Below are 26,268 nucleotides of genomic sequence, written 5' to 3'. Positions count from 1 at the left end.
CCTACACAGGGGCTGCCAGTGGCGCTTCTGTGGTATGGCAGTGGTGTGTGGCATCTACTGAAATGTGGAGGATAAGCAAATGCAAGAATTCCTATAAGCTGACAGGCTTCTGAAAAGGCCATGTTGTGGCCTCTGTGATAAATGCCACAAATAGCAGAGCTGTCATGAAGGAGTTGGTTCAAACTGGAAACGGCATGCTAGTCATGGTCAGATTTGGCCATCTGATTGTGGAAAGAGCTCCTCATCTTCCCACCCCTTATAGAATGTGGTGTGAGCCATCTGCTCTAAATCTTTGTTTCCTGTCAGCAGGATACAAAGATTTTCCTTTAAAACCTTGCACACAGAAGTAGAGCCAGGACCTGCTTTTCATTACTGGCACTACAGACATGGATTGTTTACATTCCCAGTCTCAGGTACAAGAATCACAGAATGATAGAATGGTTTGGGTTGAGAGGTACCTTAAAGGTCTTCTAATTTTTAAACCCCCTGCTTAGTCCAGGACACCTTCCACCAGACCAGGTTGTGCTCAGAGCCCCATCCAATCTGGCCTTGAAAATTTCCAGGGATGGGTCATCCACAATTTCACTGGGAAATCTTTTCCAGCGCCTCACCACCCTCACAGTAAAGGATTTCTTCCTAATATCTAATCTGCACCTACACTCTTTAAAACCATTACCCCTTGACCTGTCACTACATGCCCTTTCTTTCTCTTCTCTTAAGCCTCATTCGGATTCTGTTGGAAAAAGTCACAAGAAGAACAGATAAAACTTCAGGACTGACTGCCATTTGTTTAAGCTCTAGTAATATTGAGCTCACCAAGTGAGCTTGAAAGTTGACATTTTAAAATGCTTTCTAAGAGTACATTGAAATGATTATCAGTCTTTAATTACTATATATATAAAGCAGCAGACTGTGGTACTGAAACTAACATCAAATAAAACCTTCAGCTTTTTTTTCTTTGTTGCTAACTTCCACAAATAATTTTTTTAGGAAAAATAAACTCCTTGAAGATTTCTTATTTTAGAGCATCTAATGAATTTGTTGGCTATTGAGATTTCAGAAATACACAGAAAGCAGCCATCTTATTTTCTGCCCCTCAAAACAAACCACTGTAGTACAGACAATAGACATGTTGGATATGTTCAACTTCTGCTGGTGTGAGCATCAGCTGTTAGTGGTCTGCTTGTTCTTTTTGTCTTTTGAAGATAATGCATTTTATTTTTCAGTGCAATCATATCATGTGATTGATAAGTCACTGAGATGTATACCAAAATGATAAAAATGCTAAAGTTAACATTATAGAAACTATTAATTTTTAGAAGATAATATAGAAAAAGTTGGTTCAAATAAAGAAGTCTTCTGTTATTTTAAAAATAAAGATCTAGAAAAACCAAAAGTATTTAGTGACACTTAATAGTGCAAAATATTTAAATTTTTCAGGTACTGGATTTTCCTTGTGTACTTACATGGTTGTTTCAGATTTTTTTGATGTATTGAAAAAAAAAGTTGAGCTTTCTCTATATTTTGTCAAGGATATGTTTAGCTTTGGAATATGGTGAACAGTCTTTGTAAGAAAGCTTATAGTTTTATAATCTGCTTTATGTATATTTTAAATTTTCCTGAATAATATTATCAAATAACAGTAACTGAAACTAAGGACTTTACTGGTTTACTTATATTAATTTTCTCTTTTTTCTTGTTTTTCCTTGTTTTTTTATCTTCTTCCCTCCCACCCCTCAGAAAAGAGCAAAAGGACAAGTGCTGTTTGATAAAGTATGTGAACACCTCAATTTACTGGAAAAGGACTATTTTGGGCTGTTGTTTTATGAGAATTCAGAACAGAAGGTAAGCCCATATGAGGGTTTTGCTTGTTTTTCATCATTGCCACTCACTCCAATAATTCAGTGAGGTATATTCTATTAAATGTTTACCATTTCAAATACTTGAGTAAATTTTGCTGCCTTTTCTCATAGATGTGCAAGAGTGCTTTGTTCATGAACATGAAGGGAATCTAGCCCATAAGTCTGCAATGACTAGGCCTTTGAGTTCCTTTATTATAAATTTCAGGTTTAAAGAAAATTTTTATAATTTATAAAGAGACTGATGCTGGTCCATCACTGGTATTGGATACTAATTTTACAAATCAATGGCATTTGAGATGACTGCATTTGAAAGGATTTCTTAAATACCATTTTGTAACTTCAGTCTTCTTTTGCATTTGCTTTTTTGTTGGATGGTTGAGCACATCTAGATTGCTCAGCTGAGGAAAATTTTTAATCAGTGGCAAGTGCTCCATTAACTACCCAAGTCCAATTTTTCTTTTTAACATCTTAACATTTGTAGTTATGGGCTGGGCTGCCTGTTCCATCCTCCATGAACTAAAGATTTATGTATGATCATCCTTTTCTTCATAAAAATCTCCCAGGTGAATAATTACAAATTGGAGCAGGAAAAACTGTATTTCTTTTTAATCTCTATTTGTAGTAGGAGCATCATTACATCATACTGCATCTAAAAGTTTTTGCTTTTTTCCTGTCATCTTTCTCTTTACACTATTTTTTTTTAATTAAGTGTAGTTTCATGGTAGGAATAAATCTGAATTTCTAACAACTTCCATTCTGATTAAGCTGTTTGCTAGAGCTATTTGCTTTGCTGCAAAGCTTTCTGTGCTGTATTGAGCAAAATACTTCATTCTTGTATGTTAAAAATCCCCATATACAAAAGGAGCTTGTTACGTTATTACTTAGATATTTAATTTTATTTCTTGATTTGTAAACCATTTCCAGACATAAGATCTTCTCACTGATATCATAATCTTAATATTATCTGTTATTTTACTTGTTGCTTTATTTGTGATTCTCATTATTAAAAAACTGTACACTGTACAGTATATTGAAAAACACAACAAAATAACAAAAACATCTCTGGCAAGAGAGAAATGGTCTAATACTAGACCTGTTATCCTTGACCTGTACCAGAAAATAGCCCACCAGAGTAGATTCTAGGAGGTAAAATAGGGAGCCTCAGGTTTTTGAAAGTTCAGTAAAAAAGTCTGGATTGGTGTAGGATTCTTTTTTTTTTTTTCCCTCTCCCTTTTTTTTTTATATTCCTCTAGTTAGACTAAGACTTTCTCGGTATTCTTCAGTCATTTGAATAGAGAAACAGAAGTCCACTCTTTAAAAAGACCCCATCTGTTTTTTCATGTCTTTTTCCTTGGAGATACTAAAAACTTGACTGGATATGAACCTGGGCAAACATCATCTAATTGAAAACTGGCTCTTGAATCACACTTGCATCAGTTATGTCCAGTGGTCTCTTTCAGCGTGAATAATAATGAATTCCTTATCCATTGTCTGTGAAGCAACATTCATAATAATTTACATAAATTAAGAGATGTTTACATAAATTGAGAAATATCTGAGGATGGGGTCCTTATTCAAAAGTAGAATAGATCACTTCTCACCTGAGTTATGGACAGCAGCAGGCTTTTATTTGAAAACTTCTGGAGAAATCTGGTCCTTTTTGTTGTGAAGACTAAACAACCAAAGTTGCTGGATTTTGTTGTCTGCATACAAATACATTCCTAGTGTTATTTGGAGAAGTTTAAAAAAAACTCTTTCCTAGCAAATGTATGTTTCACACCTCCTTTCTCAGAACTTTTGCTGGGTTTAGGGCCCTCTTTTTTGTTCACCTCTGTATTAAGTTTTAGTTACTTTTTAATTTTGGTACCAGTTCTTTCTGATGCCTTTTTTTTTTTTTTTTTTCCTGACTGTAGCTGTTTTAGATTAAAACGCCCCAAATCCCTGACCTCCAGGCCAGGCAGTACTAAATGCTGAATGATGTGTGTTTTTCCCATTCTTGTGCACTCCTCACAGCCACCCATTTATGAGCCAGCTGTTGAACCCGACAGCAGCTGTGGCATGTGGCAAGTGAATGCCAGGCAAGCTTTTGAATTAGAGCTGCTCCCCAGTGCACCATCGGGGTACCATTGGAGGAGGAGTCCCATTAACTCTTCTCCATGGATGCTCTGTGCAGCTGGGAGAGAGGTTATGTCTTCCAATAAGACTTATTTTTGTTAGCTTTAATACACAGTTTAAAACTATCTAGGCCAATTAATTAGTACTTAATCATTTCTTTCATTTTTTGCAAATGTTAGATTTATTAGCCTGAAGTTTAATTAGAGATTTCATTGCATTGTACCCTCTAGAAGTTCATGAATGCTCCATTCACCCTTTGGTCTGCAGTACTGTTAGAAAGCTTCTGCTTTTATTTTTCTATTTTAGTTTTGGGCACCAGCTGGAAATGTTGCTTTTCTGGATTTGTACAAAATACTTTTGTACTGGTAGAGAACATTTTGTTCTTTGACAATACATTACTTTGTCTTATCCATAACCTTACCATTCACAAATTAAACAAATAGATTTCTGCCTACTGGAGGAAAGTAGTGTGTATACACTTTGTCTTTTGTTTTGTAAGACAGACCTGTCTATTCTGCATTAAGAGCTCTAATTTAGGGTAGATTTTTTGTGGTGTTTGTTTTCATCCATGACAAAAGACACAGATGCAAAAAAAATAAAAATCCACCCTGGTAATTATGCCAAAAGGGAATATAAGCATCTGATTTTATTTGACAGAGCAGTAATGAAAGTTGGTGGCTAAGTCTGCTTCCAATGAGCTTATTTCAGGCTTGGAAAAATCAGAAAATTAACTGTACAACTTGTGTAAAGAAGGGATTACTCTTATAATCTTGCAGCATAGTCTGTATTGTATGTTTTTTTCTCTGCTTTGTAATGATACAAGATGAAGCACTGAAAGTATTATGTACTCAGAAATCATATTTTTCTGTTGTAGGTATTCCATGGTATATTCTCTATTTATTTACTTGATGCTGTGTCTAAAATAAAATAAAAAGTAAAGGTTTAAGATACTTCTAGTTATTGTAGTTGCAAGAATATGGCTGTGGGTAATTTCAGAATGGAATTCTTGCCAAAACTGAAAACCTAGGATAATAACTGTAGCTGAGTTAAAATTATTTGAAGATTTACATTGTCTTCCAAGGCCTTTCCATGTCAGGGTTCTTCTAACAGAAAACTATTTTTCTGACTTAAGTGTTATAAATGGTATCCAGGATTTTGGAGAAAAGCTTTTTAACTCTTCCTGTGTTATAAATGTTATGGACTTTGCCTTCTCTGGAAAAATTATCATAGCTCTGGCAAGTAGAGATCACAGACAAAGCGAGAAATGTGAAATTAATGCCTTTTTTGAAAACATTACAAATGTAATAAATGATAAAAAGGGAGTCTTGCTTTTAATTTGTAAATAATATTCATCTAATATATACATGGTGCACTTGTGATGAAATCTACTTGGACCAAGGTAATTTACAATAGACAACTTGATGTGTTGGTCTGTATTCATAGGTGACATTCTCTGTCACCAGGGGTGATGTGTGTTTAAGATTTGTACTATTACGGAAATATAGTTCCACATTCTCCTAATTTGCACAGACCTGTGAAATAAGACTAGCATTTTTGTCTTCTTTAAAGAAGATGGATTTTGGGTGCAAAAGCCCCTAATAGAGGCTGAGGGGATATGGTATTGGGAAACAATGTTGCACCTGGAATTTGTTTGCTACCATAGATTGAAAAAGTGGGTCACGTTATACCCAGGATGTTCTGCTTTGCTAAGTTAGGTGAGTAACATTGGTAGAAGCAAGCCTTTGACAACATTTGTGCGGGCACTGAGGTATTATTCCCTCAGACTTTAAAACTGCAAGTACCTGCAGTGAGCTGTGAAAAAGCCTTGGGATTTTCCTTGGCTTCACAATCTAACTCTTCCCTGCATTTCACATCTGTCTGTGAAATGTTGGAAGATCTGCTGTCAGGCTGGCTTTGTTTGTTTCTTCCTTAAATGCTCTTGTGTGTGCTTGTGTGGCCATGGGAAGTAAAGGTTCAAACTCCATGAAGGAAAGTCTCAGTAACTGTAGTTAAAGGTTTATGTTCCTAGTCTCTCAGCCTGTTTTCTAACATGCATGGGTAAAACTAGCAAACAGGACTGTCTGAATTACCAATGAATATATGTTACAGATTCCTTAGTCTCACTTCCAAAAGTTAAGTTTTTGGATGACCTGTCACAAAACAGTCTCTTTCCACATATCAGTACTGATCACAACTGAAATGCTAAAAGCTATTTAATAAGTTGCACAGATTATATCAGAATATTTTTATAATTGAGGATTTTAAATGCTGGCTGTGGTTTGCTTGTTCTTTTTTTCAGAACTGGCTAGATTCTTCAAAGGAAATTAAGAGACAAATTCGAAGTAAGTACTTCTGTATTCAGATGTAATGCTTCTTATTTTTCCTCACAGAAATATTCTTCATAAAATATAGTAGCCAAATGTTGTAGTAGGATGTTGATTACTTACAGCTTTCAAATAATTTCTATGTGGTGAAGTGATGTAATCACCTTAAAACAGTAGACAAATTTTCTATTTCCATACCCTGTACAAGTAGGGGAGAGGCAATCACTCAGCATTATGCTGTAGAAGTTAATTATACTATATTATGTGTTTTTATTATTATATCACTATATTATAATGATTATTATATTAGAAACTAATCAAATATATTATTTCCTCAAAATTTCCTCTTGATGTGTGAGTAATACTTGGTACTTTTGCATCCTGAAACATATTTTTCAACTTTGTGCTGATGGTTATTGGATGGAGAATGCAATCCAGTGCAAAGATGGTCATGAGTGTTGCCTTAGGACTTTCTTCAAAGACTCACCAGAAGAATATGAACCTACAAAAAGGGAATTAATATGTTTTACAGAAAATGGATATTATTCAATACTGGTCAGCTCACCACTGACTTTTTTGATAATGTCCATCATTTTCAGAATGGAGAAGGAATAGGGAGCATAATCTTGGAATGTCTTGCTACAGTGCTTTTCAGACTGAATCTGCTTGAAATGCCTTTCTGCTTCCTGTATTCAGTACATGATGAATAATTTATTTTACTCTGTCTGTATTAAGCTCTGTCAAAGCTCTTCACTAGCTGGGTAGCTTTTGTAGTAAATGGGGAGTGCATGGAGAGTAAATCTAGGTGATACTCTGCCTGAGTCTACATATGACAAAATAAGTGGCCACTCAAACATGCTAGACAGCCTTTGCCCTTACTGAACTTATTGCCATTGGTTTGCTCATTTATGGCCAAACCAGGATTTTTGTTGTTGTTTTGTTTCTAATGGAAACCTTTTGGGTAGTACCTGATAGGAAAGTGGGGAGAAGAGGGTGATGATAATACTTACAAGCCTAGACTTACAACACAATGAGAATTTAAGCCTAGAAACTGACTGTATTTGTAATTAAGAACAGCAGTGTGTTATTTATAATGACAAACAGATGGTTTCTTTACTGCTGTTGACTCTGCTGTTTTAAAGCAATACTCACTTTTTCCAGAAGTCATAGTGGTGTTAATTCCTTTCTCTTCGCATCTTTGCCAATTGGTGAAATCCCTTAATAGGAAGGTTTATATTTTCTATATAAAAATGAAAGTTACAGAAGCCTCCTTGGAAGCTGTTTTTTTGATCCAACATGCTCTTGTGTAAGCAAACGAGACCTATTAAAACAGTGAATGTACTAATATGCAAGTAGCAGCCATAATTATTAATTCTTTAAATTAAGAAAAAATTACTGGTATTGGAACTTCTACAAGTCTTCAGTCCTGCAGTCCTGCAGGTCTTCAGTGAAAATCTCTTAGTTGTCCAAATATGCGGACTAAAGGATGTTTGGTTTGAATAAATGACAAAGGATGGAAAATGTTCATACTTTTTGTATCAACTTGGTTGATACAAATGTTGATATCTTTTTGTCTTCTGTAGCAGTTTGCATGCTATCTAGAGTACAAGTTAGTGCCACAAGTGTAAGAACTGATCTGAAAATCTTTTGGATGCACTAGACAAAGTTCTTTTTAAGACTGTATCATATGCACTACAAATAAAATATGTTAAGGGGGTTTCATTTTCCATACAGCATGAAGACCTGTATTTTATACTAGAGAGCAAGTCCAGTTACTGAATGAGGAATCATGACAGGATATTTTTTTTTTTTTCTCTGGTCTATAGTATTTCAGAGTTGATAGGTATAATAAAACAAACAGCAAAGTAAGAACATGATTTAAGGCTTTTTAAATGACACTTTCTTACACCAATATGCAAGTAATTAACATATTGTTAGTTGTGTTCCTCATCATTAGTCTATTAAAGTTTCCAGATATTGGAATCTTAATGCAGGCACATTTAGTCCTCCAACTACACAAGTATCAAGTAATGAGACTTATTTTCATTTCAGGCTTAATTCTAAATATATTTGTCTTTAATCAAGAATGTAAAAAAAAAACCAAAAAACAACTCATTAGATTTAAGATACCCGTAAAACCTTTTAGTCTGTTTGAAGGTTGGAAATGACAAAACTCTTGAACCTGAGATTAGCTCAGTTATATAGAGCCTGGTGCTAAAAAACAAAAAAACAAGCCAATGTTGTGAGTTCAACCCCCTCTATGGACCATTCACTTAAGAGCTTGACTTGCTGATCTTTGTGGGTCCCTACCAACTCTAAATATTCAGTGATTTCTTTTTCTCTTGTATGGTGCAAACTGAAGCACTAGCATGCTAGATAAGTGTGTTTGGACAAATCCATTGATGTGAACACACAAAGGTGACTCTCTCAGAAATGTAGTTCAGCACATCAGTTTGCAACCTAAAATTTACAACCATCTGTCTCTCTTAAATGTGGGCAACAGTAATACTCTGCACATTGGGCATGTGTATACCACTTGTGACTGGGAAAGACAAAATAAAAATCCTGTAGTCTCCCCCAGGTCATGTTCTGCAGGCTGTGTTGCAGTCCTCAGCCCCTCTGTGCAATCTCTTACTTGTACCAGGTTGGCCTTTGGCTGGGCAATTATGTTGGATCTCAGCAATTACTGATGTTACTTCAGCTAATGAACATGATCCACAAATTACTGTCTCTGTTCTCAGGGCTACAAAGGTGACAAAAATCTTGTTTGCTTTCAGCCAGCCTGATCTCTTCAGGAAAATGAATTCTTGACTTTTTTTAACTCATGTACTTGGCTATCCACTGGCATGTGTTAAAACCTCTAATTACTTCTTTCAGGGACAGGTAGGTAATTACATTTCTGTCACTATCTTTTTGAAAATTGGTACATCTCAAGTGGATTCAGGCTTTTGCAAAACTGAGAATCACAGCTATAGAATATTGTGCCGGTACGAGCAATAGCAACTGACCTTGAAATAGTCAAATCTCAGACTACACAGAGGGTCTGTTGGGTCACCCTTATACCAAATTCAATTTGGGAATCTATCTGTTTAAACCAAAGGTAATATTATGTAAATTTCATCTTTTTATAGCCTGCAGCATGATTAGAATTTTTACTGCAAGCAATACTTCCACATCACATATTCTGTGTTTTGTATGTTGTAAGAAATGGAGAGTGTTCAGATGTTCTGAATACAGAATAGGCTGGGGTACTAAGAGAAGTTTTAATTAATTAGGAAAGAGCTTGCATTTTAGGTGCACTACTCTGGCTGTCTGATTTTAATGCTAACAAATGTATGGGTATGCTCAGGCATCAAAACATGGTGGTCACTTATGCAGGTTCACTTTATTTAATATCCATCTATTTTATATATATTTAGCTTTATATCTGTAAGAATTCTAGCTGATTTTGATCTAAGCTGATTACACTAGAATGCAGATTGTTATTGTTGAAGAGAACTAAGTACCTGTGCCAAAGGAAAGGTTTTTTTCTTTCAATTTCAAAGGAAATTTCTTGAAATGCTGACATACAGGAGATCATGAGTAAAAGCCAGAAAAAGCGTTTACTGGAAAAAAAACCCCTCACTGATTTTTCCCAGTTTAAATGGGATGAATCATGTTAATTGTATGCTGCTAGCTGTTTGGTTATATTGCATTCTTTTTCTCTAAGAATGTGCCTAAAGTTGCCACAGAAGCATTTTTGATGTAACTAGCTGGCTAGAAAAATTTTTGACATTTCTGTAGCCCATACTGCTGAACGCTGAAACAGAGAGCCTTATCAGAGACAGAATGCTAAATATAATTTTAAATCAGCTTTGGGGTTGTTTGGTTTTTTTTGTCTTGGCTACCAACTCTATAAAGAGACAGCAATAATGTGCATTATTATGTGAGGACAACTATGATTATATGCCTCGTTTGTGCAGCTATAAAAAGTATGCTTTAGTGAGGAGTAGAAATATAGACTGCACATTGTAATAAACTTGCTATTCTGTATCTAGGGGATAAATGGCCTTTCAGTAATCAGGTAAAATACATGGTCATCAGCTGTCCAGAAAATATTTAGTACAAAATCAACTATAATATTTTTTCAATAAATTGGAAATTTAATCAGTATGAGTAGAGACATGACTTTTCACAAAGGCTACACACTCAGAGGATTTATGCACTTTTTATAAAGAATATAGAATATTTTTCAGGTATTTTTTTTCTTCAAACCACACCTATGTCTCCTGGCTGTAGTGCTTTCTGAAAGTTAGCTGTAGGAATGCTGACATGAAAGAGCAACAGTTAAACAGGAATTCATATGTGACTACTTTAACTGTAGTTTTAGACCAGGAAAAACTTGAAGACCAGTTTATTACCGGCGAGGAAGAATACATCCTTCATCCATTTGTCTACAGCTCTGTTAACATGCAGCTCTCCTTGAATGCTTTCTGCGTAGATATTTTGGCCCTATTGCTCATACTCCTCACTTTGGTTTAACTGATATCAGCACCTTTTCATTAAATTATGCTGATTCCCTGGGAGATGATGGAAGTAGGTTAATCTATTCCATCTTTGACTCTGTTTGTTATGCTGTAGATATTCATTACTATCAGACTTCTTTTTCCCCAAGATATTTTTGTCTTAATTCTCTTTTGAAGTGCATTGCAGTAGATGATGCGGTGATAAATGAGACCTAATTTAAGGGTCCTGCCTTATGTTGTACACAAAATTGTGCAAAAACTTCATAACTGGGAATGTTAAGATACACTTAACATCATTAAACCCTGAGCTCTCAAAAAGAAATAGTGGCTTAGCAGCCAGCTGTAGAATGAGGTTTATACCTAAACAAAAATTGAAGTGCTTCAGTGAATAGCTATGTCTGAAAAACCAAAATAATTTTTAAATGTTGGAAGACATTAGAAATTCTGACACACCTCTTTACTATATATGGAATTTCAGAACAGTTTTTTTTAAAGAAAGTAACTTTAAATAACGTCAGCACTTATTTCTAGCATTGTATTGGAAATGGCATTTCAGTCTTTTTTTGTTGCTGTAGAAAGACACATTTTTCAAAGCATGGTTTATCTGAGTAACACAGATTTTGAAAATAATTTACTGTCCAAAAATCTAACATTCTGAAAATGTATTTTAATTATTGACATGTGACTTCGCTTTCAAACCTTAAAAAATTATTTAAAAACAGAGCTGTGACTAAAGGCAACATTTCATGCTTTTTCAAATTATTAATTTAGTTTTAAGCATGCTTTTACTTAAAAAAAATCCACGTGTTATTAACAATTTTAACACATAAGAATTTAAATATCACTGCTATTGCAGTTGTTTAATGTGGTGTTTACCAGAAAAATATTTTATCAAGTAGGAATGGCTAATATTTGTCTTTCACACATTCTCAATGAATAATTTTTTATCTTCCTGTTATATGCAACAGCACAGAGCTCATTCCAATAGTTCATGTTCACAGTTACTGTACAGTCTCTCAAACTAAGTTTAGACAGGAGGAGACTGTTAACCTTGGAGGAATTGGAAATAAACACAAATTCAATGCAAGTACCTTTGAACAGACAATATCTTAAGAGGGCTAATATATTCAGGTTGTTTTCAAATTAAAATGTCTTCTGATATTTGTGTAACTTACTGTAAAACATTATTTAAAAATAATTTTTAAACATGCTTATCATTCATTATGTCTGTAGGTCTCTACCTGCTAATAAAAATAATCTATGCTTCTTAATAATGTATGGTAAAAATCAAAAAAACTTCCTTTGAGATTTCAGTGATTATGTTTTATTTTACTTTCTAACATTTTTCAATAAAGTTCTTTTACTGTTTACTTGGACTTATTTGAGATTAACTATCAGCTATTTCCCATGTTTAGGTTTACCGTGGATATTCACCTTTAATGTCAAGTTTTATCCCCCTGATCCGTCGCAGTTGACTGAAGACATCACTAGGTATGCACAGGTCCTAATTTTAAACTTTAAATTACTGTTAGTCTCATTTAAAAGACACATATAATTTCTTCTTCAGTTTCTGGGTACTGCACAATATAGATATTTTTACATACATCAACTGCTTTTAGGAGCGAGGTTGAAAAGGTAAAATTAAAACTTCTGGAAGAAACCTGAGCAAGAAGAATTTAATGGTAAGTAGGGATATCATTTGGGCAGCAGGTGAAGTGTGCACGGTAGTATGTGAAAGAAGCCAGTGGCTTATTGTCAGACTGCTCCTTTATTATGAAACAAATGAAAGCATGGGGGTCTTGAGCAAAGCTCAAGAGATCCTAGATACTTCGGTAATAATCTAGACTAGGTTGATGAAAATGTGGGTTTACACATATGCTTTAAATAAAGCCATAAAACATAAAAAAACCTGAAAATAATTACCTTCCAGACTTAAAAAATACTTGGAATGCAGTGGATACTAAGCACCTAAAAACAGCATTGCAGGGCTGATTACTGGGGATAGAATACAGGGAACTGATTCATTTTTCTCACTAGTTACAGGAAAACTAAATACTTTGGTTTGGAGTCAGCTGACTCTGCTGAGGCAGGATATATGTTTGTACTACATGTTGCATTGCATAAGTCTTCTGCATAAAATAGCTGTGCAAGTGTGCAGCTAATATATTACTACAGATAGTGATTTGTAGGATCATAAAAGACATTTAGTACAGAGTGTATTTACAAGAAGTTGTGTGTGTTTTCTTTGAAAATTTTCAGTGATTCAACTCATAAAAACATCCTTTGGTTATATCTTCAATCTAAGTTTCACTAGTAAGACTTTTTTCACTTACATTTAAAAAAAATCTCTGCTGAAATACAATGTCTGCTGATGTTTAGCTTGTTAAATTTGGTAGAAGGCTGTATACCTGAAAGATTGAATTCTAATACGTACATGGTTTAAGAAAGGTAATTATGGTTTCAGTACTAGATTAGTATCTACATCTAGTACAGATTTCTTTTGTGTATTACATGACATGATTAGCTTGTGAACTGCAAGGGGTATGAAAGTTAGACTTTCAGAGCCAAAGGGAAATGTCAAAGAAATGCGTAGCTTATATTTCTAAACCATAGATACCTACAGGCTACAATGTGAACTGAACGAGTTCCTAAGTCAGCTTTTGTTTAAAACTAGATAGCTTTCTATTCATTTGTATTGGAAATCAGATTTTTTTCCTACTTTTCACATTGTTTATTAAACTAGTATTGACTCTTAAAAATCAAGTGAAATTTACTGTGTGGTAATAATGCTCAAATAATAGAAGGTCATTATTAATGCATTCACTTACTTAAAAAAATGCTTACATGCATCTTGATGAATTCTGCCATATTTCTCATTATCTGCCAAAAGTAACCCTCTCTTTGTTCTTTCTCTTTGGTTCTTTTTTTTTCTCCTTTGTCTTGCAGGTATTTCTTGTGCCTACAGCTTCGCCAGGATATTGCATCTGGCCGACTGCCGTGCTCTTTTGTGACTCACGCCCTCCTTGGTTCATACACTCTACAGGCTGAGCTGGGTGATCATGACCCAGAGGAGCACAGCAGTGATTATATCAGTGAATTCCAGTTTGCACCCAATCAGACTCAAGAAATGGAAGAGAAAGTGGCTGAGCTACACAAAACACACAGGTATGTGAGATACAGTGGGATTAGAAAAAAGTCGTCTGTTTTGTCACATTTATGTCAATTCTCCTAAGAGTATGTGTAAAACTGCTGAAGTAAATTTACTGTTACTCTGGAATTTGTTTTCTATGTAACTGAAAATACTTACTTTGGTGTGTTTAGAAAGCTGACTTTGAAAAAAGTAGTTACACGAAGGTCTTGGTAGAGAACTTCTGGAAAAAAGTATTTTTATATGAATTAGTTTAAGCAACATACAGATGGTTTGAAAGAGTAAAGGTGGAAATCTGTACTCAAGTAAAACAATATGCTCTGAAAGAACACTTTTCTGGTAGAATAAAAATGCTATTGATACCTTATAAACTGAGGCTTTTGTATCAGTCTGAATTCCAGGATTCCACTCAGTTTTGACTCTTGGTTCTTTTGCCAATAAACTCAAGACTTATTCAATGGTTTTAGGGGCTTGACTCCAGCACAGGCGGATTCCCAGTTCCTAGAAAATGCTAAAAGACTCTCCATGTATGGAGTGGATTTACATCATGCCAAGGTATTGTGGATTTGGTTTGTTTGGTTTTGTTTTACAATAGGCGTGCTAAGTATTAGAGAAAATGTTTTATACATAGATTATTTTTTAAAAAGTCATATGCTTAATTTTTGTCTGTAAGCCTTTATCTCTTGGTTACAATAATTACTCAATTTACAACTCTAACATCAGTAGAATTTTACAATGCATAGACATGTGCATCTTGGAAATAATATTTCACTCATAAGAGCAGATAAATACGTTTAAAATGTCATATTTTCTATGAAAAGGAGATGCAGACCCAATAAAGTAAAGCGTAAAGGAACACATAATTGTTTTCATAGTACCATGAGAGTTAAAAAAATAGGGGGGGAGATCCTAAAAAATAGGGGGAGGATTTTGGTGCCTTTTCCACTTCCTGGGTAGGTCAAATCAAATTTTCATTTCAAGTGTGAATTTATTTTTTTTAGTTAAAACCCCAAAAGACAAACTTATAACCTCCTCCCACTCCCTCTCATTAATCCAGAATCTCAAATCATTAGGAAATTTAGGGTCTTGTAAGCATATCAGTCTTGCATTTTAAAAAGAAAACCAAGACTTTTAAGTCCTGGAGAAGCATTGTTAAATTTTATTTTTTAGTTCTGTCAGTGTTGTGTTGTCTCCGTAATGACAGTGTTGGCATTTCATGTAGTTGATCTGTCATTGGGGAGGATATGAGATTCTCCTGTACTGTGTAGTGTATCAGTAAGGCATTAGTTTTGTAGCCTGTAAAACTTGCATCAAATGCTGTCAGCGAAAGAATGCTCAGAAACCAACCCATTACCTCCTCTATCTTTGCTGGAATAGTATGTGACTGTGAAAGACCATCTTGCTCTCACTAGCTTGTTCAGACTTTCACTGATTGCTTTTTTTTGACCTGGTATTAATTTTTCTTCTTTTAATATTTGTTGAAATTATTGCTAGCACACACAAAGGCCATACCTTTCCCGCTTTGAAGTTGTTAACTTAGTCCCTATTACCAGAATATTGAAGGATTTCCCAGAACTGTGGTATAAGAATGCCAAAACCATTACTTAGAGTCCAAAGTCCTTCCCATAAAATGGATATACTTGACTATTTCTGATTTAAGAATCTCACTGTCAGAGTCATGTTTGAATATTAAACATGTCTCAGTTACAATATTCCCTCAAGGTATGTCAGTAGTAATTGCTTGTTCGGAATGTTACTGAAGTGATTTTTATGAAATTGTCTCATACCTGGTAGGATTCTGAAGGTGTGGATATCATGCTGGGTGTATGTGCTAATGGTCTGCTGATTTACAAAGACAGACTCCGGATCAACCGCTTCGCTTGGCCAAAAATTCTGAAGATTTCCTACAAGCGAAGTAATTTCTACATCAAAGTCAGGCCAGCAGAAGTGAGTAGCACCTTTCAGTCTTGTTTCTTTTGAGAAATCATTTCTATCCAGCAACAAAAAAAATCCTCATTTTTTTCCACAGTTGTCCTCATAAGCTTATGTGTTCAAGCGGAAATTATGAATGCTTTTTCCTCTTCAGATTCTAATAATTGTATTAAATGCTTATCTTGATTAGTAAAGGCAAACCAGGAAGAATTTTTTTTTTTAATAGAAGCTGTCTAGTTATTTTGTTGGGTTTTTTACACAAAAAGCTAATTACATTGGCCATATTCTGACTGTGCAAACTTGCAGTCCTGGGAGAGATTCAGCTGCTCTTCCTCTATGAGTATAATCATTTACTAAATGTCAGCACATTAAGTTTGTGGCTGTAACCAAAAGCTTGAGTTGTCCTGTAGAATGTTATATCTTTATTAGCTGCTATGGAAGTAGTGGATTCAACTTTCTCTTCAGTTACAGCTAAAAGTTTCTGGGAGTTTCTGAAGGGGATGTGTGCATGTTAACATTTTGATCCCTTTGTAACAGGAAATTTAACAAAACCCCCAAAATGTCAAATACTGTAATGCTTTTTTAGTTTATACTGTAAAATTTTTAAGGTGGCTTTTACTGTATGAGTAAATAAGACATCCAAGCACCATTTTTACAATATTAACATTGTAGTTATGTAAGTTTTCTAATGCAGATGTATTGTTCTTGCACTGACTGATGCTTAGATGAATTATTTTTGCTAAGAAAGTCTTGTATCTAGTGATACAAATCATGTAAGTTTAACACTGCCGTATGGATTTCAGACTTTCAGTAAATCCAAGCAAAGTGTAAAGCACAATCTGCAGTGCAGCTGCTTCATGCAATTTATCCATCATGACATAGCCCACCAAGTATAAATCTTTTAAAAGGCTGGAAATTCTGATCTTTTTAAAATTAAAAAAAACCCAAAAACTTAAGTTTTATGATAGGAGTATTACAGCTTGATACAGTAATGGAACTATCTGAACTCTACCTATGAATTAATAGCCAGCTTAAGGAAATGGGTTAATTTATTTGTGGATTCTTTCCAGCTGGAACAGTTTGAGAGCACTATTGGGTTCAAACTGCCAAACCATCGAGCTGCTAAAAGGTTGTGGAAGGTTTGTGTGGAGCACCATACTTTCTTCAGGTAAATGATAATTCTCTCCTTCCCCTAATTGGCAAGGTATGCTAATATCTTTCTTTTAAAGGATGGGAGGAAAGTAAAGATTTTCCCCTTCTTTGCCCCTTGAGTATTGCCTCTTAGACAGAAGATACCCTGACAATAACTGACCCCAAATTACCAGTTCCTAAAGTCTCAAGCACAAATAATTGCTTTATCAAAACTTTGAGTGCTGAGAGGATGAAACTAAACAAGTGGTCATGGAGCACTGGATGTATGCAAGAACTGTCTGGCCTCAATCCTGTGCCATGTGCTCTGGAATGACCCTGCTTGAGCAGGGAGGTTAAACCAGACAACCCACTGTGGTCCCTTCCAATCTTGACATATTTTGTGGCTTGTGGTAAGATTTCCTGAGAGACTGACTTTCCAGAATGACCATCTAGAAAGCCCTTATACATTATCACAAGAAGCTCTTAGGGCTTGACACTAATCTTCATTGAATTGATTTGAACATTCTGCTGAGTGTAAATGCTTCTAGCTGAGTTTTTCCTTATTTATGAACTAGACTGAGTTCAGTCATTCTTCAAAGAACAGAGAATCACTTTAAACAGACTATTTGTTTGTGTAATAATCCATAACATCCTCTGCATTTTTTTTCTCCAGCAAGGAGGAGCACAGAATTCTGAACTGATCATTGAAACGATGATCTATTTGTAAATGAGCACCTCAACAAGAGGCCACAGAGTTGTTCCTCTGTCTACTTCCTCCACTAAAAAGGATTTTGACATCATTTGATTTTGACAATAACACACATTCCATTAGAGTGTGCATGTGCCTCCTGCAGCTTAGGAGTCACAGGTTTAGGTTGAATTTCCTGTGAATTGGATAGGCATTGAATCTGGGGTTTTTTTCTTCAAAGTACAGTACCTAGGGTGTGTAAATGGTAAGCTTTCTCCTTCAGTAGCCTGTGGTGTTTTTTTTTTTAAAAAAAAGGGTTTGTTTTAAAGTATTGTATTTAAAGATGCAATCCTGTTGCTGAATATACTTGCTAGGCTGAACTTCAGAGAACCTGGGGACCAGGAGGCCTAAGGAGATGATTACTGGAGCTGTTTCATTGGATAGTTTTCAGTATTCAGATCTTCATTGAATGTAGCATGTTCTTAAATGCAAAGGTAGAACTTATGCTGAGATTGCAAAATCTCAGCATAAATCAGTCTTCAAATACTTAATTTAGAAGCACTTCTTATTTATATCCTGACCAGAGATTTTTTTTCATGTTGATAGAATTTGTTTATTAACATAGTCCAGCTTTCTATTCTTGAAAATTTGAAGTCTGCTTTGGCTGCTGGTGTCCATTACTACAAATAGCATGCAGTTCTGTCTGCAGTGAAAAGTTTATTAATACTCTTCAAATAAGTCATGCAGTGATTTGCTTTGTTGGTAAGATGTATTTCCTAGTTTTATAGCAATAAAATAGACCTGAATAAAGAAAAAGCAAGTCTTACAGAAGTCAAAAATCCTAAACTGACAACTACCATTTGCTAGTCTGGAAGCTTTCAGGAGCATTAATAAACATGAAATAATCTTACTACAGAAATTCAGACATAATAAAAATAATTGGATTTTTTTCCAATCAGAAGTGGCTTTTCCTAACCAGGACTGACATTATAACAAGAATTATGTAACAAATACTTGAACCATTCTGTAAATCCATATACTCTGATGATGTCATCAGAGAGAAAATCCTCAGGACCTCTCATCCTGATTTAAAAACAGTAAAATAAAGCCAGCTCTATTTTCCTTCAAAGATAAAAAGCAGAAAGCAATTGCTAGTCCAAGAGACTGTAGCTCATTCAGAGCATGTGTAAAGCTTGTGTATGATGCCACTGTAAATTGTATACAGTTTAGATGCATATTTTTAGCTTCCAAATCTCTTAGCATGTCCTATATAACATGATAAGATTCCTTGTGTTGCCTTATGTAATGTTTCAGTTTGTCTCAAATAATCACACTAAGATCCATTTTCTTATAATGTGTAAGAAATTCACCAGTGTATGAAGTTATTTATAAAAATTGTAATGAACTGTGTTGAAAATGACTACCAAAGGGCGTTGTATTCACTTGTTATCAGCTCAAACGTAGAGGATTCCAGTAGCATTTTGAAAGAGCAGCAACCTACTTTAAAAATACAGTCAAACATATATCTTATAAAAATTTTGAGGTAAGCTTAGTTGGCAGCTCTGGATCATAACCAGTGTCTGCAGAAACATGCCTATATTTTTGCCTTTATTGGTGTTTTATTTGATATTTTCATGATTTTTTTAATCATCTCCTCCAAATGTCTTAAAGGGGTAAAAATATAGATTTCAGTTATTTTACATAATTAAACCTGTAATACAAGAATCCATTCAAATGCCCTTAATCAGGAAGTAATTAGTTCTCCTGTTTTTTCCACATTAAAAGATTAAAAGTTTATCTCAGCAGGGTGGAAGATAAAAATGGCAGTTAATGCTGCAACCTTGTCAAGGAAGGAACCTTGGAAAAACCCTTTTAGCCTTCTTCCTCTTAGTACATAATGTACTCCCTCTCAGAAATAATGGGGGAAAGACTTTTTTTATTGAAGCAATGAAAGTGAAGCCTTAAGTTTGTAAGTTACTTCAATGCAGAAGAGTGGATTACTTTGTTTTGAATTGTTTTATTTATAAAAGTTGTAACAGATTAAGATTCAGGTGCATGCATATGCATCTTGGACTTGGGGAATTGTATGCTTCTGGTTAGTGCCCCCAGTGAACATCCCCTCTTAGGGAAAAGGGGGAAAAATATTTTTAAGATTCAGGTTTACTTCTCGTTTCCTACCCTGATTTGATTGACAAGAAATTAAATTGATTTGCTCCCAAGTCTTGTTTGTTTTGCTCACGAGAGCAATTGGTGAATGATGTCTCCCTGTCCTTATCTCACCCATAAGCTGGTTGTTACAGCTATCTCTTTTGTCCAGCTTAGAAAGGGGAGTGTATTTGGTGGGGCCCTGGCATCCAGCCAAGATCAGCTCATCACAGTAGCTCACTGTTCTGTTTGCTAGGTATCTGAAAATTCTTCAGTTTTGCTGAAACACTTTTAAAATGACTGTTGTAGTCTTCAGAACCCCGTAGTGGTTACTGCCTTAACATATTCTCAGATTCTGCTGACACAGATATTTCTGTGCAAATGCTGCAGAAGGAGGAGGACAAAGTCAGCACAGTTTGAACTCTCACTTGCCCATCTGTGCCATCCTCAGTACAAATGGCACATGAATTACTGGTTCCGCTTAAAAGAAGTTGATGTTCAGTGAGCTGCTCGTTCTTTGCAAATTCTCAAATCAAGAAGCTTTGTCTGCAATAGTATGATAGTTTTATACACAGAGAGAGTAGGGGTGAGCATGTATTTGCAGCTTTACATTGATCCAGGAAACAATTTCAAAGGCCTTGCCAGAGAAGAGGGGACTAGGGAGAGTTCTTGCAGTGATGACTGTTTACCTTATCAGCAAGGATGGCAGTGGACCCTTAGTGTTGCAGTTGATGGTAGGATTTCAAAAACAAAGTACAAGCAATAGAGGTTAGATGAGTACAAACTTGAAGTCCTCATACTGGAGGAAATCCAGGGATGTAGAGAGGACCTGTTTTCAAACTCATGTGATGATGGTACAGAGTCAGCTGGGTTGAAAAAGACCTTGGAGATGGCCAACCTATGACCTTATCAGCTAAACCATGGCACTAAGTGCCACATCCAGTATTTTTTTGAACACCTCCAGGGACAGTGACTCCACCACCTCCCCAGGTAGCCCTTTCTGGACTTTTTGACAAGGACTCCAACACTTACGATGCAAACACATGTACCCTGCATTAACAGTACATGTATCTCTCTCTCACCCTTTTCACAATATGCTTCTTTCCCCCACTCCTTATATCCAGCAAACATCAACCTATATAATTTTATAAATGGTAGTGTGAATAAACTACGGTCTGAATGTAGACTGTTAAACCTGTTGTTATTGGGTAACAACTATCCAGTCTTCTCAATCTTTTTCACTTGATAGTCCCTTCTATACAGCTTTGAGATACCATTCCCTAACTTTGAGGAGGAGCTACTGCTGTATGTATGCTATATCCTCAGAATACAGGAAAGGCACTGGAAGTGTAATGTATAGCTTTTACTGAAAGTGGCATTCCAAGGAGAGATCTGAGAGGTATTCTACAAGACCTATAATGGCTTCAGCTTTCTACAAAAAATTAAAATTTAACCAAGATAGCACCAAAAGATAGGAGTCCCAGATGCTTAGTCATACTGTGGAAAAATGTGATGCTTATCAGCATCACTTTGACTCCAACTTCAAACAATAAATAACATGTATTGTTTTAAAGGTCTTTGGAGAGCTTACAGTAGAGTCCTTTGTTGGAGAGCACAGATTACGCACTGTGAACTGAAGTACAATAAGTAGCTTCAAATTACCTCATTAAATACTTAAAATAAAACCTTTTAAAATTACTTTTTTCGTATTTCCCTTTTAGACTTTTATCACCAGAACAGCCTCCAAAAGCAAAGTTTCTGACCTTGGGTTCCAAGTTCCGCTACAGCGGCCGTACGCAGGCGCAGACACGACAGGCCAGCAACCTCATAGACAGACCAGCTCCGTACTTCGAACGCACTTCCAGCAAACGGGTTTCCAGAAGCCTTGATGGAGGTATGAAATCCAACTTGTTTTTTCAGTGTTGTATTTACGTTATGTGCTGTCACTCTGACCTGACCAATGTTCAGAAATGTTAACATTACGGATGGCCAGAAGGTCGTTTGACAGATTTATGAATTTCAATATCTAAAGCCGCTTTAAGTACTTGTCAGCATTAGGTGACCTACATATTGAGTTCACTCACTGCCTAAATGGTGTGGCACTGCTGTGAATATATGGAGTTCTCTGTATTGGGTTTGTAGCATCTGTGTACATTACTCATACCTTTTTTAAGGCATAGGCTATATGAATATATAGCCTATAGACTATATAAAATTGTTTGGTCAATGGCATCTTCTGGGATCTGGGTTGGCCTGAGTGTCTCTAAACAGAAAAGGCTGAATGAGTTGTTGCATAGAGTTTTCCATCATTTTCTTCAGTATATTGCTATCCTGGTGTATTTATTCAGTACCTTAGTGTTTAGTTAAAAACTTTTACATTGACTTTGAATAGCTTAAGGGTTTTATTGTCATTACTGGTATTTGGTCTTTTTGAGCAGAAATACCTTCTGGCGTGGAAATAGGCACCCTTTCCAAGGGCAGGTATAGCAGCACTGTGTGTGAGAGAGGTAAAATCCCATGTCTTAGTCAAAATCACTTCTGCAATAATATATAATAGAAAAACACTTCAGCAAAATAACATGAAGCTTGACTTAGATTCAGGCATACACAACTTCACTGGAGTAAAAGTGAGGTATGACACTGATGTGAGTTTAGCTACAATTGAGCTGTACTAACAACAGTTAGTCCTGCTATGCTGAGTCAAATAAGAGATAATATAATGCCTTTCACTCTCTTGTGCTTTGACTACATTTAAGTATACATGCTTAGTATTTCCCCCTTCCATTTTTTGCAAGCACAGAGAGAGGAAAGTTCTTACTTTCACTGAGCTGTTTGTGCAGTTTTGCTAAGGTTCCAGTGAAAAATACTGTGGCAGTTTATATGTGTAGCTATTTCTGGATTGCATTAGTCCTCTCAAATAGTGAATTTCCTCAAAATGCTCTTGAATATTTCTCTCTCTTTTTTTAATGGTGATTTACACGCCCAAAAGAACAATACCTTCAATTTATCTTCCAAGACTAATAAAGAAGTTGATAAGTACTTGTCTGATGTGGGTCTTTTCCATACGTAATAAGTGCAAGTTTTATGACAGGGATGCATTGCTGTTCATACCAGTGCAATGGGAATGACAGACTTTTTGTAAAGCCAAGAAGCTGAAAAATACTGTATCAATCAGCAACTAGCTTGTATTGCTCATTGCTGATATAAAGTGCTTTTCCTAATAAGATTTAAAACCAAAATGATTCAGCTTATCCAAATGAACCAAAATTATTTTGCTCTCTAATAGCTCCCATGGGTATTTCAGACCGAAGTCTTCTAAGAGATTTCTCTGCTACTGGAGGGCAGGCTGCTGGAGATAAAATCATTGATCTTGAAGCTGCTGGTCAGGCCAAGTTAAAAGAAGGTGGCAGAGAAGAAGATGAAAGTCCACTCAAAACTCCACAATTAGAGTTGACTCAGGATGGAAAGGTATGTCTGACTTTCATACCAAAATTATTTATTCATGTGATGTGTGTGTCCATGTGTAGTTCTTTAGTGTATATCAGTTCTGAGTATAATACAGAACACTATATTAAAATATTAAAGGAAAATTGTCAAGTGCTTTCTGTGTGTTTAACTTAATGTAAGCATATGTAAGGTAAAGAGAATACAAACTTCTAAATGGCACTGACTGAGAGTTTCTTTTATTGCTGTAAATCTAATTTAAATGCTCAATAAGCTTGCATGAGTTCTTGAAAAAATGTTTCAAAGGGTAAATAATTGAACAATTACTGGAATAAAAGACTGGAATAAAAATGTTATTATACCATGGTTGTGTACAGTCTACAAAGCTGGATATATGATTGAGTTTAATTACCGTAGGTAACAATTTTGTTTTAGTAGCCATTGCAGAATTATGTCATCCTTTAAAAACTTGTACGTTGACTAAGGTATAGATTTCTGTGAAAAGTACTGTGATCTGTTCCTGTTGCAAATGTTTGCTTGTCTTGTTTGCTTGAGCTACTGGGGGAATAGGTAAAAAAAATTTATACTTTGTATGATGCGATGTGAAAATTTCCTCCTAAAGTGTCAGGTAAAATTCTCTGCTCTTTCTCTCTTGGAGATCATTTCTACTTCAGCAATTTCTCTGCTTCAGCAATTTAACAACTTAGTTAAATATTTAAAGAGTAATTTTTTCCTCAAACATCTTTGCAAGTTAGCTACCCATTTTATTCTTAATGAGTCTGCTGAGTTTTTCTGTGCAGTTCATATGTTCCAACTCCATTCAAGTGTAGAAAGAGAACAAATACCACAGCTGCATTTTTATTTTTTTTTTGTTTGCTGGTGAGTTGAAATAATTTTGAAACAGATGAGAAAAAAGGGACACACAGTTTCTTTATGGGAGAAAAATGGTAAAATAAATTACCATGTTCTACCTTTGGGCTTGGTGTAAGATGGTGATTCTCCCTTGTTTTCAAAAATGGTTGATCTTTCAATATTTCAACCAAAACAGTGGAGGAGGGGAAGGCAGTATTTTGGGAAGTTGTTCCAGGAAGCTGTTCAGTATGGTGTTGTTACACATGCTTATTCTGTGAAAAGCTTTTTTCTTTCCCCTAGTGCAGATGCTTCTTTTCCTTTCTGGTTCTCTTTAAGTCTTAGAGAAAACAGTTATAAACGCAAGAAGTGCCAGCTTGTCTTTCGTGTACTGTCCTTTGACCTTTCTACCAAAGCTTTGAGTGTCTGTCTGCTTCCATCTGTTTTAAGTGACTATTACAGTTCAAAAGTGCACAGTTCTTTACAGCCTGAGAACAAAACATTTGTAATGGGTTCCTTTCATAATCCACTGAAGTAAACAAGTTGGATGCTTGTAAAACAGTGCAATTTTTATTTCTGTTGTGTTAGTAAAGCTATCCCTTCTTCTAAGTAAAAGTTTTCACTAACTAATAATTTCTCTTTTTTCCCCTCTTCATGTGCTTCAAACTTGCATTTTTGTTGTACTTTCATTTTCCACTGTGCACAGAATTTTTTTCTTCAGCTCACTCACATACACCCGTCATCACTGCCCATCCATTCTGTGTCATCCCATCTCACCAACTTGTCACCTGTCCCTGAGATCGACATGCTTTCAGATATTTCAGAGGAAGATCCCTTTGAAGAGCCCCTCCTTACCATTCCAGACATTTCAGAATGCAATTCCATGGAACAAACATCAGATCATAATAAAACTAGAACAGCTTCACCAGTTAATACCTTTGAATCTATGAGACCCCTAGCTAGTCGAGGCTCCCCTGTTGTTGAGAGAAGAATCCATACAAATGACTACAAAAGCACTGAGTTGCGTGTCTCATGCAGCTTCTTCAGATGCCTTTCTTTTAGTTTCCGCTCGCTGCTCGATGAGGATGGCTATATTACTTTTCCTAGCCTTCCTGATGTTTGCATTTCTTTCCTTCCACCTGGCCTTCAGCACTATATTCCTATTACCTCTCCTTCCTTCATCCCCTCTTTTCTCCTTGTCTTTGTCCTGCTTCTGTCTGCTTTCCAGTCTATTCCTTTTTCACTCACATTTTCCCTTCCTCTCGCTCTGTCCCTCTGCTACCTGGAGCCTAAGGTGACTTCCTTTAGTAGCTCTAATGGCAATGACCTGAATGACAAAGCAGAGGAAGAGGAGGTGTGTAATTTTGCTGCTTAAACGTTGACACTTGCACATTGCATTTATGCTTGTTCTCACGAGGCTTGCTCAGTTTTGCACACTTCCTAGTTTAGAGGTATGTCTGTGTATGAGCCTATAAATACATATATAAATACACAAATGCACATGTGTATATCTGTATCTTTTTAGCATTTCTCATTTGTGAAAAACTGCCATTGTGAGATTTGTAGTCAATAGATAACTCATGGTTTTTCTGCCTAATTTCCTACAGCATGCATAATCTCATCAAATTCCAGATACTGAGCTGCAGGTGGGACTTGCATTGTAGTTGAAAATGTTAGCGAGCACATAAATCTGAATAATGAAAGTACTGTGTGTAACAATAGATATGTTATTTGATACTATTTGCAAGTTCTATTTGCGCTGTAAATTGGTTTTAAAATGCCTGTCTCCTGCATGCATTGACTGGAATGCACATCTCTGAAATTGTTTATTTCTGAAAAATGAAATTCCTAAAAGCTGAATTCAGAAAACTTGTGAATACTTTAAAATCAATGTTTTGTTATTCCAGATTTCAGATGTTTCAGCTCTACAAGGGTGTGTGCAAAGCTGAGTCTGTCCAAGTCACTTTTTCTTTTTTTACATGCTTTGATTAATCTCCAGCAGCAGTTGAGACTGATTTCATTCCTTAGCTGGGATTGCAAGTTGTGTCAGACTATATCACTGAAGTCTGAGCATTCTTTGGAATACACTGCTAAAATGTACAGAAGCCTCAGTCACACCAGTATG

The 26,268-nt window shown here is 35.6% G+C and overlaps 1 protein-coding gene across 44 annotated transcripts in view; it reads left to right on the top strand.

Annotated features, from left to right (window-relative positions):
• Positions 1-26,268, top strand: part of EPB41L2 (erythrocyte membrane protein band 4.1 like 2) — a 111,616-nt gene that overhangs the window by 62,285 nt on the left and 23,063 nt on the right. For 34 of the 44 annotated variants that reach the window (XM_086877090.1, XM_086877077.1, XM_086877100.1 and 31 more), the window contains 9 exons: positions 1,741-1,845; positions 6,277-6,319; positions 12,222-12,297; positions 13,753-13,971; positions 14,422-14,509; positions 15,749-15,901; positions 16,957-17,054; positions 21,572-21,744; positions 23,137-23,318. In XM_086877090.1, coding sequence (XP_086733216.1) covers positions 1,741-1,845; positions 6,277-6,319; positions 12,222-12,297; positions 13,753-13,971; positions 14,422-14,509; positions 15,749-15,901; positions 16,957-17,054; positions 21,572-21,744; positions 23,137-23,318 — 1,137 coding nt within the window. Of the gene's footprint in view, positions 1-1,740; positions 1,846-6,276; positions 6,320-12,221; positions 12,298-13,752; positions 13,972-14,421; positions 14,510-15,748; positions 15,902-16,956; positions 17,055-21,571; positions 21,745-23,136; positions 23,319-24,849; positions 25,498-26,268 lie in introns of all 44 variants that reach the window. The other 10 variants (XM_086877081.1, XM_086877071.1, XM_086877075.1 and 7 more) reach the window with 3 other exon arrangements.

Source organism: Cyanistes caeruleus, chromosome 2 (assembly GCF_971803275.1).
Source record: "Cyanistes caeruleus chromosome 2, bCyaCae1.hap1.1, whole genome shotgun sequence".
Taxonomy (NCBI): domain Eukaryota; kingdom Metazoa; phylum Chordata; class Aves; order Passeriformes; family Paridae; genus Cyanistes; species Cyanistes caeruleus.
This window is presented reverse-complemented; position numbering and strand designations above follow the sequence as displayed.